Source organism: Copadichromis virginalis, linkage group LG10 (assembly GCF_057382275.1).
Source record: "Copadichromis virginalis isolate Kocher_CV1m ecotype Utaka linkage group LG10, C_Virginalis_male_GT1.1, whole genome shotgun sequence".
Classification (NCBI taxonomy): domain Eukaryota; kingdom Metazoa; phylum Chordata; class Actinopteri; order Cichliformes; family Cichlidae; genus Copadichromis; species Copadichromis virginalis.
In genome coordinates, this window is record NC_140627.1 from 27,037,540 (window position 1) to 27,055,341 (window position 17,802).

Here is a 17,802-nt window from a genome sequence, read left to right on the forward strand (position 1 = left end):
TGGAAACACCTGGAAGAAGAAAAATTTGTTTGCGTGTTTGTTTAAATTAGGCTAACACTACCCGCAGAACAAAGCGACGTAAAAAAGTTGGAAATTCAGAAAGCACAACATGCAGCTTGTTGACATCTTCCTCCTCTCCCCACTTTGCATCTGCTCTGTCATCTCTATCTTTAGCTCTTCCTCTACCTCTATGTCTCTAGGCCATATTTCTCCGTTGTCGGAGAATAGGAAATTATAGTGCGGTGTGGGAAGGAGAGACCACTAGCTCTCTGACCCAGACTTGTTGCTATAAATCCACGCTTTTTAGTGTGTGTGTGTGTTGGGTAAAGGTGCGGGGGTCTCCCACCTTGACCCCACCATTTCCTCAGTGTATCTGGCCTGCGAACTAGCTGACAGACACACTCAACAGCAACACACACCAGACGCAAACACAGCCTCCGCTCACACACTTGGGTGGGCAGGAGAGAAAACATGCAGTGGCTACAAACAGAGACGGCCTTTTTGCCTGGATGCATGTGAAAGTGGAATACCAGCGCAGCCACAATGAGTTTTGCAACAAAGAGTTTGTCCGCGGAGCAAACACACGCTCAGATTTCTGATCATGCGTTGTTGACAGGAAAAGTTACGTTTTCAAACTGGTTCATGAGACCATATCTCTGGCCGGGCATAATTTTTGTTATCTGGCTCCCCAGGACAATTTTAACATCAAACAGAGTAACTGGAGAACTTAAGAAAAACAGCTCGGCATCCCTATTGTCCTGTTTTCATCACATTTTACCAGAATGTTGGAAGAAGTAAATAAAAGAGAATGTTAGATGCGTGCAAAGAGACCTTTGTTTGCAGAAAAACGGCAGAAAGAAGAAACTCAAAACTAACATATACAGTGGAAGAGCCTCTTTGGCCACCACACAAACTCCAGTTCCTCCTGATTTTCCTCCTCCTGATGGATGACGACCACGCTTAGTGAAGTAACACATTTCCTATATGTTCAACTTTCTCATCATGAGTCAGACTGTAATCTAATCAAGACATGCTTTGCCAGTAGAAGATGTGATCAACTCTAAATTTAGACACAGGGACTTTATTTCTATATATTGAATAGGCAAGGTTAGCAACGTTTGCGAATGGCTGTTGTGGACCAATTTAAGGGCTCCAACAAATTAAATTCCTCTCCATTATAGTTCAATACTTGTACCTTACTTTGACAAAATATGTTGCAGCCATACCAATTTCTCAGTCTCATTTCTTTCGGCCCTCATAGTAAGAGATCAATATTATTTCTCTCAGAGTAAGATTGAAAGTGAGTTCTTTGAGATCAAATAAAAGGTTCCTAACATTTGCTTGAATGAAGATGTAAATATGTCTAGAAAAACATCCTGCATGTACTAATTGGACTCTAAGCACAAGCTTTGGTATTGAATTGTGGAATTCAAATGAAATGCAGGACTGAGTCAAAGAGCTGCACATTGGGACGGTAGAAAGACGGACTTTCTAGTCCCCGCCCCACCCTCTTTTTCCTTCTCTCCTACCCTGTTTAAGATTCCTGGCCTTTCACCTGACCTCGGGCCTTAGCTAGAGGGGTGGGGGAGCTGGTTGCTTGTGGTGGTGGAGGTTAAAGTGTAATCCTGGTCCTGTGACCACAAAGGCTTGGCCCCTGAGGGCCAAGGACCAGCCACATTTTCCGAATTGCAGCGTTATCCCTCAGCAAAACCTTCGGACTGACTGCATATCAAAGGATTATATATTGCAGCGGTCTTCTCTGCTCTGGTGTGTAAAGACTGCCGCACAGCCCAAACTTTTATTCCGCTTTCCCTCCCAATCAAGCACTCCAAATCAGTCAGTTATGCTTTTAGATTCTGGTTTGGCTCTTGATTGTGTGGGGGTGAAGATTGTACAATACAGCTTAAACTTTGAGTCTAGTTTGAGAGCTTGTCAAAAGCGCCAGAGACAGCAGGAAAAAAAACAGAGGTTTTTTGTCATTGTATCAATGCCTCAGTCCAACCAATTTCACAACAATCTATTAACAAGAGTAATTGCCACATAGCATCATTACAACTAACACATATTTTAGACCATTCAGATGCTGATATCTAGCTGCTAGTGTACTGCTAATTGCTTGCTTAAGTAATCCATTAAAGAGTGTTCCAACAACAGCTTGTATGCGCCATTATCATTAGTTTTATTCTCAGGAAACCTTAACAAACCATTTTTAACAGCGCCGTGGCTTGGCCCTGAGTGCCTCTTTGCATTTAAACCTAAAGAATTTGCTTTTTTTTTTTTAAAGAGCAACTTCAGAAGATAGAGAGAAGTGAAGCGAAAGAGAGAAAAGGTTTAATTGACGCTTCCCCCATTTTCCCAGGGTGAAGATGAGAGGGAGGAGGGATGGGGGAGAAAAGAGGAGGGGGTGATGTGACACTGCTCTCCCGGTATTGCGACTGTACAAAAGGAAGCAGATTTGCAGAAGAGATGACCTCTAACCTCTAAAGCTGCAGAAAGGGTCCTTGGTGGCCCCAGCACCACCCAATCAATCAACTCCTAGAGCCCGTTGGTCAGCTGGACTGTAAGAGGACACCGCAGTCGGACCAGCGGACCAACCCTTAAGCATTCCTAGGTGGAATTTTTTTTCCTTTTTTTTGTTAAGGGAGGGGGATTCAGAAATGAATGTTTAGCTGGTCAAGATATTTTCTTTAAAAAAAAAAAACCCAAAAGGGCTTATTTCAGCTTATCCAAGTTCTCAACGTTATCCTGCCAAATTTAATTTTACTGTGAGAAATGTGGTTATGAGTAATTATTTGTCTGCAGTAAACAAGTGCCAAAAGAAACTGAACCTCTTCACCGCAGTGGCCTACAAATAAAGCTCTTCATTTAGTCTTTACTGATTTTCATTTTTTTCAAATTATGAAAGCACTCAAAGCATCTGGAAACAGACTTCCACGAGATTTTATCCTTTCAGGGATCAGATAGTTCTCGAACTTTCCACTGCTGTTTACGCTGAAAACGTCTCCTATTGACAAACGCTCAGAATATGCTTTGCCAATGAAAAAGGATTTCAAAAATGAAGAGAATTTCAAATAAGTAAAAAATAAATTAATTAAACCAACAACAAATAGCTGCAAAAAAGAAACACACACAATAAATGATGGAGAAATTACACCGATGTTTTAAAATAACATTTCTCTACACATTTTCTTATTCCTTCTAAATTCCACTCATTTTATTCTCGATAAATGCTGATACTTTTTGGTATTTGAACATGACCGCAAAGATTAGCTGAATATTTTCTTTAGCAAAACAAAAAAAGCCAAGGTGGACTTATGTCTTATTTATCAATTGGCTTTTTTTGTGTGTAATTAAAGCAAAAACTACAAAGTGAAATTTCATCAAACTTTGTTGATTATGTGCAAAGCAAGACCTGCTTCAGTTCTGCTGTGACTGGATTTGAAATTTGAAATGGAACACTGGCCTTGACTAAAGAAGCGTTCTTTAAGTGTCCCTCAAGACTACAGTAAATGCACTCAAGTCCAACAGGCTTTACAAAATAGACCTATAGTGTAAATATAATATTATGTGATAGCCTCTTTATCTCGTTTACCTCACATAAAATACTGGATTCAATTTTAAGTGTATTACTGTTAAACTTTTTTCATGCTGTGCTGAGCATTCTTTAAAGGTTTCGCTCGAGTTTTGAAAATACAGATTTTCATTATTATTATTATTAATCCATTCATAATGGAAACCAGGTAATGCATTTATTTAATGTTTACTGCAATTTTTAGAGGTTTCAGTATGAGACTGAATTTAAAAAAACAAACAGATTTGAACAAAACTAATTGCACTTTTACTACACATGTCATCAGTACACTATAAAACAAATGTTTCTCCAGTGAAATGACACTGTTGCTACAAACGTTAGTCAAGGTCAGGGAATATTATATTGAATTGAGCTTTTCTTTTCAATAAATAAATACACAATTAAATCTTAAATTAAATTTCAATAGAACATTTAAATATTAGAAGCAAAAGAACAGGAATGAAGCAAATAAAATAAGGAAAGGGCCACATGGTGATCACAGACACCAGTTACTGGTAACAGGGTTAATTTGTTCTTAATACTTTTAAATAAGGCATACCTTTGTATTTCATTTTAACATGTATATTAATGGAATACAGCTTCTTTGCCCACTGTCGCCTCCTGCAAGATTATGATAGTGTTGCTGATAAGTAATGACATCGAGATTTACTGTTCACTCTGTGCTGATTGCATGTCAAGGCAAACATCATCATTCCATTCCAAAAACAAAAATAAGGAAGGCTAAAACCCTTTTTTTTTAAGTGTACTATATAATACAATACTTGGCTGTATGTTAGCTGTCTCTCTTTGCTAGTCAGTATAAAGTGAGTGGGTGTGTATAAAAGGGTGTGAATGTTTCCAAGTCATGTGAATTTTTCTTGACAGGGATTGTTTAGCAGCTATTTGTATCATGTTATATTTGTAAATTAGTTGGAAATGACACGTTTAACAGCTGATCTACAGTGTTAACTTGTTTGGTTCATGCATTCACACGGTGGGAAACCCACTTCACAATAACTCATCATCCACTCTGTTGCTGGCAGTAAAGATTATAAGTCATAAAAAGCAGCAGAGATTATGGAGGTCAAATTACAGCTTTTGTTACTGAAAACAAGATGAACATACTGGCAGAATAGCAACTGATGCACATCCAATAATATGAATAAATAAAGTCTGTTTGTATAGCGCGTATCAAAACCTGCATTGCAAAGTGCCTCCCGGAAATTATAAAAATCTATTTACACATCAATTAAAATAGGCCGTATAAGACTCAACTGCATCATCAAACTACTAAGATCAAAGCATTCCAGGTGCAGGAGATGTGTAATGTGTAGCAAGAATGTTGTAAGGTGCAAGGTGAACTGCTGGTTCTCTTTTATCGTGGCAACTTTGCAAGGACTCATTGTTACTATGAGCAAAGAATCCAAGAAGTTAAACAATAAAGTTTACTCCACTTCTTCTCTGCATCGGTGTACAAATTAACTCTTATACGATGCCCTTTTTAATTTTTCACCCACTCAAAGAGCTTATCTAGCGTACTCTGTTAGGTTTTTCTTTTCTTTTTTTCTCTCTTTTGCAGCTGGTTGCAAAGGCCTGACTTGGTGCCATCTATCAAAACAATCTGCTCTCAGAGGGAAACCTGCTATTAAGTGATAAGAGTCTGCCCTCAGTGGGGTGTAATGGGTCCCACTTGAGTTCCTTTTTGGAGTATTGTCCTAGCTGGCCACCATCAAGACAATCCCAACCCAGTCACTGCTCTCCGTTTTACTACTAACTGTCTTAAAGTATGGTAGTTGCCCCATACTCACATATGGCCTGAACGTCACCCAGAACAGCTGAGATGAAGTTATCCTTCATTTCCTGCAGCCACCACACTAAAGTCTGTTTTTATACAGATTAATTCTCTTATTTACATATCCATATCAGCTTATGTTGGTGAAATATATTATCATGTGGGCACTGTTTTAGCCTACAGTGTGTGTGAGATTTTTTTCTTAAAGCAAAAACATAGTTTGTAATTTTGATGTGTTTTTTATATTAATAAAACCACACAGTAAAGAATGGTTTGAATTGATTTAAATAATTCAAAGAGTAAGATTTTAGTAATTTAATATACTTATAATGACAATAATACCTGCCTGTGAAAGTAAAACAAAAAGTACTACTTAAAAAGTATTAACAAAGACTTCCACCACAGGTCCTCAAAGCTGTTCTTGCAATGGTGAATAGGTTAGAAGTTTTTACCTTACATGTATCACTTCACCACTTCATTACATTCTCTCAAAGAAATAGTTTTTGTTTCATATATTTTGAAAATTATTGTCTTCGGAGGTGCAAAGGAGGTATTATTTACTTATGTTGTGATTTGTGCCCAATACCAGAAATATTGCAAAAGGTTGGTTTCATTGTTTAATTTTCACTGCACATTAGTGTGAGGTAATGTGTGGGTTGTAGTTTTTTACAGATGGGGCTATTTCTTTTTTCACTTTGCAAGTCAGAAAATTCAATCATCAACAGGAATTTAAAAAAATAAAAATAATATATTTTTTCACTACATTTAAAAGAAAAAGTTGTAGTAAATTAAGCTCTGAATGATATATGAAATATTCCCTTTGAAAAAAAAAAACATAAAAAGGAACAAAACTAGAAAGACTGTTGAGTTCAAGTCCAGGTTTTTGGAAGAAAAGACTAATTCCTGAAAAGAATGTAAAATGACATATTTTCTGGGAACATAATAGTTATTAATACAAATATTTAACTTGAAATATTACCAAAAATTCAGCGTTACAAGTTTTTTTAAGCAAAATCTAATTAAATACATTTTAATTAGTGAAATGTATAGAAATAAAAAACAAATGTGCTTTCTTTCGACAGGTCGATGAAATCTAATGAAATCCTGGGGTTTACTCTGAGTAACAGCAAGAGTTTATGGGATACGTTGGGAAACTGTGTGTTTGTACATTAGTTTCCCTGAAAGATATCCCTGGAATATACAGAGACTACAGATAAGATAATTTAAAGGAATGAAATACGGTCAAAGTTAGCTTCTTTTTTTTAACTAAATATTCTCCTGACTCAAGCCACAGTCAGAGAAAGACACAAAGCCCATAGGTTACACATACATACTACCTGCTTCTGACAAACACGTATTTATGGATATTGTTTGTGAGAGGTCACAATCATCGACTGAAGACGAGGGAACCCCTTTCTTCCTTTTGAGCCAGGCATATTCACTGAAGCTATGGGAAGACTGCCAAAATGACCCATCAGAGATTGACGGGGGTTAAGCTCCCATAATCAATATGACACCGCTAAGTGCCCTTTGATTGAGCTGCACGTAGTGTAAAAGGACATTTCTGTGTGCCTGGCTGCTCTTGCCACCAAGAAATGCAGCATTTGTCCAAAGCTAAACGGTCTTCTGAATGTCGTTGTCACGGGTACATTAACTTTTATATGAGTCTGAGAGACAGACTTGGAGTGAGGATGAACGGCCATTTTCATTAGAGTGGCTGCTTCTTGCCATTAAGGGTGCTGTCAGATGGACAGGGACAGAAATGGTTTGCATGGGGTGCACAGGCAAAGTCTGGAGATTTCATTCCTTCTCATAAGATGTACCACAAGGAGCTGGAGTGATGAAGGCAGTGGCTAAATTTGCCGGTGTGAAACCCTGTGTCACTAGGCAACTGGATCTGATGGCTCCTTTGTTTGGGGTGAAAGGTTGGAAGCACTCGTACTAATCTCCTTGCTTCACAATTAACGAACACAGGAGAGCTGCTCAAACCTCTTCCCGCTCTCAAACAACAACAACAAAAAGAAAAGGCTTGAAAGACTCTTCTATTGTCCCTCCTTCTCAGTCCCTGCTCCCCCCCCCCACCTCTCTCCACGCTAATCGAAAGGTATTTGCACTGTAAATTAAAATGGCCCTCGCGCGTTGCTGTTTTAACACTGACGCGCTCTCCTAAGATGTCCACAAACAGTTCCAATCTAATTACAAAGGGAGATTTACTTCAAATAACTCTGTGGACAAAAGAGGCCTGGCTATTGTTGACGTTGGGCCACTGTTCCACATCTCTTTCTCTCTTTCACTCTCTTGGGCGAATCCTTTTATATTCAAAGTCCTCGCCTTGCCAAGGTTAAAATGCGATGGGATATCTGAAAGTAGGGAACCTCCTAACAAAAGCGGCCTTTTAATTCTCCGGATGGCAAAGGCCTTCGTTGATTTCCACTGTTCTGTCTCTTTCCTTATCTATCCTTTTTTTCCCCTTAACCAAGCAGATCTTGAACAAAGCCGCAGCGGCTGACATGCAAATGTAACAGGGAGAATGGCGGCGTCCAAGGGAGTTAAGATTGTCCGACAACGGGACATGCTCACTGGGGTTGCATTGTGACGTACAGCTAAGACGCATCCTCGGGGTCGAACGAGCGAAGAAGGGGATGGTGGATATTGGCTGGCCAGATTTGCAGCGTGTCCTGCTGACTTCCATTTTATGGGCCGTGAATCGCAGAGCCCTCTGGGAGTCTATAATCCGCCCCCACTGCCCACCCTCCCTCTGCCCATACCACATCATTTTATTGGTCTCTCTGGATGTGTGGCTGCTGTCCGTGGTTTACAATGATCCATCCATGTGGGGATTCTCTCGCAGCTAGACTGTTGCACCACTATGGACATCCCAATTTGCTACTGGATCCCACCCACCTATATTCCCCTTATAAGAATACTACCTCCCTGTCTGACATGCTGTTGTCCCATGGTTTCCTGTGGCGATGCCTCAATGCGACTGTGCCCACCATGACATTAAGCCTCGGCACTGAAGCTCTGCAGTACAGGGGCCCAGTTGGGTATTTCTCAATGAATGAAGCTGGGTGCAGGGAAATGTAGCAGTGCCAACTCTCATTCACACATTTTATCTCATTTACACACAAGCCACACATCCTCTATTCACATAAGTGTTATGCACAGCGCCCTATGATCGTGGCGGATGATTACTACCGGGTGCTGGTCACACTGCAGCCCTGCTCAGTATCCATCAGCCAAAGAGAGGATCTTCCTCCGCCTGGAAAAACTCATTTAGATCTTATCTGAGGAAAAATTTGTTTGCTGAGGGAGAGGGAGGAGGTTAGTAGCAGAAGTGACTGTAGTCTAGGCTAGTGCTGCTTGATTTAATTTAGCAACCGATAGTGTCTCTGACCACTTGTACTCTTCTCATTTTGGAAGGTGGGAGAGACTGAGTGCCAAGGAGGGGGAGATCGAGGAAAGCAGCAAGAAAGAGGTATTTGTTTACGGGTGCACTGGTAAAGTGAACTGTGGGGTCTTAAATGATCAGCTTAGAGACGTTTTAATGGTAAATAGAGCTGGGCGAACAAAGAGTGAACACAGATCCAAAAGATGAGGACATCCTCAGTGAATATAGCTACACAGAAACTTAATTATCTGTTAATTATCTGAATAATTATCTGAAGAAAAAGCCAATAAACTAATATATCTGAGTTGGGGGTTTTTTTTGTTTAGTTTTTTTACTAAACTAGCAATATGGAAAAATATCTTTATACATATCATAGACTAAAATAAATTAAAATAAATAAAAAATACCCTCCACTCATCTATATGACCCTCCATCAAACACCACAGCATTTTGTTGCAGTACAATCAACATGGTGTCCCTGGGAGTCATGCTGCTGGCCTGCCATGGTGAATATGGCACCTGATAGCCACTGTGACCCAAAATGCCTCGCGTGAGCTGTCTCGCCAGCCGCGCACAGACAGACAGACGGATAATCTGCTGCAGACCATGGACAGCTTGCTCAATTATGAGTGGGATGCTGAAAAAAAAAAAACCCAAGCATTAGCATGGTGCTAATCAGCATTTTGACTCACCAGATGACACAGACAGGAAGCTCAACATGCCAGCATTTTGTGATCAGAAGTCATAATGCTAATGCACATCTGCCCTTTGACCAAGAGCCGCACTAAACTGAAATGACTCATAAACACTCTTATTGGGTCTGCTTAGTGATCATTTCATTTAAATAGCAAACAATGGCTAAGAGAGATCAGAAGGTTGAGTGCAAAACCATCCACGCTTGCAGCGTCCATGGAGGCTGCCTGCTTGTTTGCTGTATGCGCCTGTTTGTCAGCGGTAACAGCAGCACATGTGTAGCACTGCCTGCATCGGCTGGAAGAATATTTGCTTTGCTTATTGCCACCCTAATGCTCACTGACAACTTAATAACATCACAATTAACTAAATGCTAAACAGATGCCAGTGCTGGACTAATGTGATTGAGACAATCGGCACTTTTGACGTGACCCCTGTGTAGCGCTGCCATTGGCCTAATTTGCTTGAGTGACACGACTGGACTGTGTATGTGTGTCTGTGTGTTTGAGTGTGTCTTTCTGTATCTGGAGTAAATGATTGCAAGGCCACCAGTGTGAACAATTTACTAGGAAAAAAAAGATAAGAACGAAAAGAAATAATGTGGCTTAAAAGCGCTCCTTTCTGACCATCATATCCTTGTTATACTCCCCCCACTTCTCTCTCTCTCTCTCTCCTCCTATCCTCACTCCCTCCCTTTCCAGCACACTCTATCCAGCCAAACTATTTCTGGCTTGAGAAAAGAAAGTGTTTACTCTGCGGCCGGGGCCTGCTGGAATCACGCTGTGTTCCCACTGGTTAAACCCACTATTGCCACTCCATGGTTTGCATATTTTCCCTGTATTACAAGACGTTAAAAAAGGACAGATAAAAAAGAAAAAGAGAAAGAAGGAAAGTGAAAAGAATAAGAGCCTCCCCCTCCTATTATGCGTGGATTTTCTCTGGTGCTGCCGTGTCTGTATGTGTGTGGGGACACATACAGATGATTCATGTATAAACAGGAACACCAACAGTCGGACAACAAATTCTTCTGAGGCCTGTGGACTCCAAACTAATTTCTACACAAGTCACATGAGAGATTCAGTCCCTGTTGTTTCTGGTGCTACTCGCAGTTCACTCTGAATAACAGGCGACTGTTCATACTGAATGTAGCCCTAATTTGGCACTTGAATGTGCTGATTCCAGTGCAAATTACAAAGTGTGCATTTGTGAATATATGGCCCGAATGAGCTGCAGGGCTTGTAAAATGAATCCGCAGCAGTAAAATCTACTTTAATTTGAATTTATTGCTTGTTTTTTCTTGTTTGCGAGACACTTTCTGTGTGCGCATCTTATGACCTTTTGCTTTTCAGCAACAAGCCACAATTTAATCATGTGGAACGGGAGTGCGGTGGGGTTATCAATAGAATACGTATACAAGTTATGGGGGAGATCAAACAATCCCATGAAAAAAAAAAGTGAGATAAAGATAGCTAAAGTAAAGACATCGAAACAGATCGAGTGAAAAGCAGCAGCTCAGAGCTGAGAATAATCTTGTACAGACCGAAAGGGAGCGGCTTTACTGGAAATGCAAACTGAAAATGACACGTTGGAAGCGGTCGTGTTTAAATGAGCACAACAGTTTCACCATGTGATATTATGGTGTGGAACAAAATCCAAATTAAAATAGCTTTGGAAAAAGCCTACAGCTGATCACAAAGAGGAAATGATACTGTATACAGCACTGATGGACCGCTACAGCTTTTCTGCCAGATACACTGGCTGATTGTAGCCAAATGTTTTTGGCACAGCCTGGGCTATTTGAAAAACCACATTACCAGTGGAACAGCAAAATTTGAAGCTCATGCTGACATTGACATAATTGTTTTACATGAAATAAAGTGGAAAAGAGGATGCACCTGCTTGTAATGTTAATTTGCATTGTGAAGAAAAAGAAGTCTCTGAAAGAAACAATACTGACTGAGTAGGCTACAGTCTGGCATAACACCAAGTGAAATCTCTATATGGTTTTCTTTTTAACATTTTGGAGGCTACCTACATGGTTTCAAATTTGCTTGCACAACAGCCCGACCACATTAAAAAAAAAAAGAATAAACATTTTGTAAGAAATATGAAAATGCCAGCTAGATATTATGAAATCTTTGCTTGACATTTTTCAAGGTTAAAATTAGCAGTGCAGCAACTGCTACTGCTGTAGCAGTCACTACTGATGTCTGAAACAGATTTACTGCTTATGTCTGAACTGTCTTAATATGTCAGTCACCCATGGAGCAATATGAATAACAAAGTTTATACAAAAAGTGTTATTTAGAAACTTTGATTAAATGAATGAGTCATTGAGATTTCTGGGTTTTTTAAAAATAATTCCTACCTGCCAAACACAGCTTAAAAATAGGGGTTTGTGATTGCTCCACATCATGTTGCTACCTGCTTCCTTTCAATCACCTGACAGCCACCTGATAAAAGTTTTCAACATAAAAAAGCGTGTCTATATGTTACGTTTGCTTGGAAGCTGGTTAACATCGCAACATTTTGACTCGTGAAAGATTTGCGTTTCCATATGCTGCATAAGACCTGTCAGTGGATTACCAAAATAAATGGCAGCAGGGGTTTTTTGTTAAAGAAAGAGTTCCATGAAAGCCCGACAGATGATGTTCTTTGCCTACAAATGCCATGAAGCGAGTCCCAGTTTAGAAAGAGACCGACTTTGATGCAATAGCATCCAGTTTGGGGACAAAAATTAGCCATCAGTGGACGTAATACAACTCACAAGTGGATTCATCTCCTGAACACTGACATTCCTGGATTTGTGTGAATGTGCGTGTATTTCACAACACAGCCAAGCAGGCCATAGTTTGTGTTTTGTATCTGTACATGTGGATTTGCACAAGTTCAACCACATGATGTTATGATGCTACATCCCCTGGCATCCAGCCCCCACACCCACTTACACACACATGCAAAAAAGCTTGCCAATGTTGACAACTTCAGGAATGCTTTAGCAGCCTCCAAACTGTCACATGGTTTTGGATGATGACTTGCCAAATTTAGGGTCACATAAGACTTGAGTAAGGATAGAGGTGTGTGCGCATGGGCAGCTGTTTAATAAGGCATGGACAGACAAAGTGAGAAAGAGACAGAGGTTGAGTCAGACTGCAGCTGATCAGGCCAGCAGCAGAGATGCCACAATGGTTCCCATTCAAAGCAGCAAGAAAAAGCCACAGTTTCAGAGGCCAAATATTGTCATCAGAGAACATTAGCCAAGGGCTGAAGCACTGCCAAGAGGCAGGCAGAGATCAAAACTAGCTTTGATGGCCCTCAGTAACCCCCTGCTTCCACCACATGCACTCTCTAATATTTTGTGTCTTGGCTACTGTACACTGATTTTTGTATAAATTTCTCCACATTGGCTTTCAAGTTCAAACTGATTTGCTTTTTCTTTTCTATTCTTCTCGTTTAAAATTAGCATTGAATTACAACAATCAGCATCTCAAACCATTGCAGCACAACATTAAGAGAGTCAGAGCCTTTTTCACTTAATATAAATCCTAACGCACCAAAATTCTAGGGCTGAAGGACGTTAACAGAACTAAATTAATAAAATAATACATTTTTAAATTGTCTGAAGAAAAAAAATCCTTTAGCATATCTTACAGACAAGCCATAAAAGTATAGCATTCTGGTATGTATCCTGATTGATCATTTCCAAACAGTTAAAAGAAAAGCTTAAAGATGTTACTGACTTCTATCAGGTTGTAGCTGCTGCTTGTCTGATGAGTACCTTATGAATGTTACATTTTGGGGCTCCAGCTCTATACTGTAGCATCTCATGTATTCTTGCCTATTCTAGGAACTTTTAAAACTGGATATATATAGAGCTCTCCTGAATACAAGAAGAACTCTTGTAATACAAGTCAGAGAAAACACTTTTTTACGTCTCTCATTCTGTCACTGTGGACCAACTTGCTACACGCTGTCAACCTGGACATGACTAATTAACCTTTGAATGTCATTATATGCATATGAAATCAGCAATCGCACTAGAAACATAAGGGAACAATGTACATACGTAGTAGAAATTACAACAGGGAACTACAATTAACCTTTTTGTGCCCAAATCCCATTTAGACCAAATTATTATTATTATTTTTTTCATTTCTGAGTTAACTAATTTATTCTTGACTGAGTCTGATGTCAAATGCAGATATATGTCATTTGCATTGACAAGACTCATAGAAATTCATGCTAAAAAAGAAGGGGGGGGGGGGGGGTTGCTTTTAGAACAGGGATGTCAAAGGTCAGGTGTTCAAATTCGGTGCAGTGTGTTCCATAATGTAAGTGTATACTGGCTACCAGAGTATAAGGAAAGAGAAAGTGAAACTGAAAATCAGAGGGTGCAGTTAAACCGGCTCATCATTTCACCAGAGCCGATTTTCCACACTCTTATTCCACGCAGAGGTCCAGCACATGGATGATTACTATACTATTACTGGTGCTGCTGCTCCAGTTGTCTGGCTGGAAGACACGTCTGGCTCGAGCTGCGGCTGCCCCCCCGCAACCCCTTCCATTCGTTCCAGACTGGAATGCCTATATTTAGAGTGCTCCTTTCCGCTGTTATGGCTGTTGAATCATTAGCCTCGTTTAACCCTTCTTTACTTCCAATGGGCTGATTGGCTGAGGGCATGCCCCTTAGGAGTAGTTCTCCCCACCGCCACCAATTCCTGACTACACTGCCCCACCTTCCCCTGTCAAATGTTGAGGAGGTCCCTGCATGTGTGTGTGTGGCAGAGCAAAGAAAAAGTAGAGCCACTCGAAGGGAGCTTCTACTGGGAGCTTGGGGGTCACGGCTTCAGATGAAGGACAAAACACAAGATGATAATGATAAAGTGTGGCTATTTTTGAGATCCGCTTCTGGTCTCAGTGTGCTAGCAGCTCTCTTGTCTCTCATTTCCTTTTGTTTGACAAATCTGAGAAAGGCTGACGTGGTCAGGTTGATTGGTTTATTGGTAATCCCTTCCCCTTTCATTCAATGCACCCATTAGGCCAAAGTGTCTACATGTAGAAAAGACAGCAAAATCTGCTGAGCAGATTGCCATAAAATCCACTGAGCACATTCAGAGAGACTGCAGCCAATGGACATTTTTTCATTTTTGTACTTCATGAGTTTTCCTGTAACAATGCCCTTAGCATATAATGTCCTCTTACAACTCAATTATCACAGACAAATTCCTGCTTTGGCATAAAACCTGCTGTTGACATTTATGTGGACAACATGCCACAACACACAGCTACACCATATTTAACACAAAGTGCACACTTATTCACAGGGTTTAAATCTAATAAAGGCTGAGTGTAAAATAATCAGAAACAATTTAAGTACTGCTTTCTAAGTTATGAAGCATATACTGACAGACATGAGTCAAAGCTAACCTCTTTGCACCACCTTGCTTTTTTTGTTTTGTTTTTAGCTGCAAATTAGTCCTCCATATCCGTTGTGAGTAATATTATGCGCCAATATTTTCCAACAACCCTCAAATTAGCAGCTGTGAGGCACTCGAGGATGGGGTCTAATTATTATGGACCTGGAGTGGTTTTCTAAAATGTTTTGAATATCTGGACAAAAAAAACCATGAAATTTAAAAAAAAGGTATAAATAAACAAACAAAGACCTCACATTCATCCGAGCACGATGCACGCTGCATGATGCTCAAGGCGTATCATGTCCAAAACAAAGTGGAGGTCATTCGAGACAATCCAGCTTCCAGATTAAAGAGTTCATCACTAGCAGTAAAACCATCTTGGGCCATCACACATCTGCTGAAGGGGGATTTACTTCTTCCCATTTACATCTTGGCACCTACATCATCCCCATCTTGCCATCTTCATAGCTGAGCACTGATAAACAACTTTGGCCTGCCAAGTTTTCGCGGTTTGTTGATTACGGTTGGGTCTGTCTTGATTTAGGGCAAGTAGGACTAATCCAAGCTGATGTGAACTATCCTATCTCTCAATCCATGGCTCCAGTTAGCCAGAGATGGCTGGAAGAGAGTTTGTCCACATGAATGCTTTTTGGTTTGAAACAGTTGAAATAGTTTCTCAGAAACAATTCCACCTTATTATGGCCTTTTTTCTTTTAACCACTGCTGTTCTACCTAGGCAGTATCTTCCAACAACCCTCTGCTTCATGTTTACACACACATGACAAATGTGTAAATGTGATGTTCCCTTACATGCATCTTAGTATAGATGGGGATTATTTCTGAGACTGTGCTAAAAAGTGATCATCTAGAAAAAGACTGTTTTTACCTGTGAAGGTTGAATGAGCATCTAAACACACCTCGCCATGACATGCATGCAGATTTGTGAAAATACACAATAAATAGACTGGGAGTGTGAATCACGAGGATCAGAAAATTCAACGTGATCTCAGTTTTTCTCATTTTTTTAAATTTGATCTGATTACTTGACTTCCTTCTTCCATCGCCATTTAAAAAGAATTTCACTCCCTCCATGAATTACCATGGAGAACACAATCAGCTGGAGCTTTCAGGACAAAAATCAAGCAGAGAAGCTCATAATCTTTCTGTTTATGTGCACAGTCATGATGACACGTCTGCGTGTGTGCGTTCATACCGGTGTGGATCTGCCGGTGAGCCTCCAGGGATTCTTCTGTCTGGAACTGGGCGCCACACTGGTCACAAACTATGGCCTTCTCGCCAGCTGGACAAGAGACAGAAAGTGGATGCTTATTACACACAATGTATATGAACTGGTGAGGGGAAAACAGGGTTAAAGCTCAGATGAGACAAATTAAAGAAATACATTTCACTCAAAACTCTGACTTGTTTATTTACTCTTATATTTTTTTGTTGCTTTACACTTAAACACATTAAGATATGTCAGCAATGTAAAAGCTTTGTTTTGTCCACCAGGGAGCACTTTATTCCAGTAATTAATTAAAAGATTTCCAAATTATGTTTGACCATATATTTGCTAATATACTAATAAAAGGTATTTCAACTAGTAAAACATTAATAACTGGCCTGAGAAAGCATTGGTGAGGCTCAAATAATCAGGTTTTAAGTTTACTGAGGAAGTGGAGAGGACTTGAATGAATGAATATTGGTTTAAACTCATTTTAATTACATTCACCTTGATGCATATCCTGTGAGAGAATTACTTAGTTTTATTTTCAGGTTACAAATGATATCTATATGATTTGGCTATAGATGCTGAAAAATGACTGATAATGTTTTTTTCCACATTATTCTATAAAGACCTGACTGTCATTATTTCAGCCTGTCTTTTTTTTTTTCAGAATTTAGATTCATATTTTTTCCACATCTGATTGATTAATGAGTGGATTGTACAATATAATTAAGCCTGCAGTACAATTAGCGCTATAACTTGATGAGTCAATCTATCCACTTTCACAATGGTCAGCTTCTGGTCCAAATTTAATGAATATGCAACAGAAGGTGTCATATCCTTTTCTGACTAATGTAGTCTAATTTCCCCCCAAAATTCAAACGCTAAAAGAAAAGAAGAAAAGAAAGCGAGCCCAGCATCTGTGACCAACACATCCTCATTTCTAAGCAACAAATTAAGTCGATTGGCAGCGATTGTCGAAACTGTAACACTAGCGTCCTGTACCAAAGCAGCAAAAACACTGACAGAACCCATATTTGGAGGAGAGAGGTGAGGTGGTGTCTGGATCATACGGTTTGAGTAGGGTTAGAGAAACATAATGGTTCTTGTGAAATAGAGCCTTTCACAGCCATATGTTCAAAAGGCAAACTCTCCCATCTGTAACAAGCTTACTCTAAATTTTCCTGGTTACAAATCCCACCCAGGGGCCTTTCTGAAAAAGATGGACATTCCATGTGCGAGGTCACTGACAGAGATGACAATCATTTTAACCTTTTGAAAAATCAGCTACTATTGTTGTTTTTCTTTTGAGGTCAGTCTTTTTTTTTTTTAAGCATATTTATGTATACTTTATTGATCCCCACGGGGAAATTTCTCTCTGCATTTAACCTCACTTAGTGAAGCAGTGGGCAGCCACAAATCTAGCACCCGGGGAGCAGTGTGGAGGGACGGTACCTTGCTCAAGGGTACCCCAGGGTAGCTGTTCAGGGGATTCAATCCCCGACATTCCAATCATGGGGCCACCACTCTACCTACTGAGCTATCCCTGCCATTACATTACATTAGAAACATGGCTAACAGTCCATGTTTAGGTTTAACACATTGATGAAACTGTCACTGTAACTGTCATACATCAATTATCGTATAAGCTAACTTACGTATCAACAGTGGTTGTGCACACACATACAAATCGCATTGGCTTAGTAGACA

At 39.9% G+C, this 17,802-nt stretch overlaps 1 protein-coding gene across 1 annotated transcript in view; it reads right to left on the reverse strand.

The window, feature by feature from the left end:
- Window positions 1-17,802, reverse strand: part of zbtb16a (zinc finger and BTB domain containing 16a) — a 147,607-nt gene that overhangs the window by 39,674 nt on the left and 90,131 nt on the right. The window contains exon 4 of the mRNA XM_085470925.1: window positions 16,078-16,164. Within this exon, the coding sequence (XP_085327051.1) occupies window positions 16,078-16,164 (87 nt within the window). The remainder of the gene's footprint in view (window positions 1-16,077; window positions 16,165-17,802) is intronic.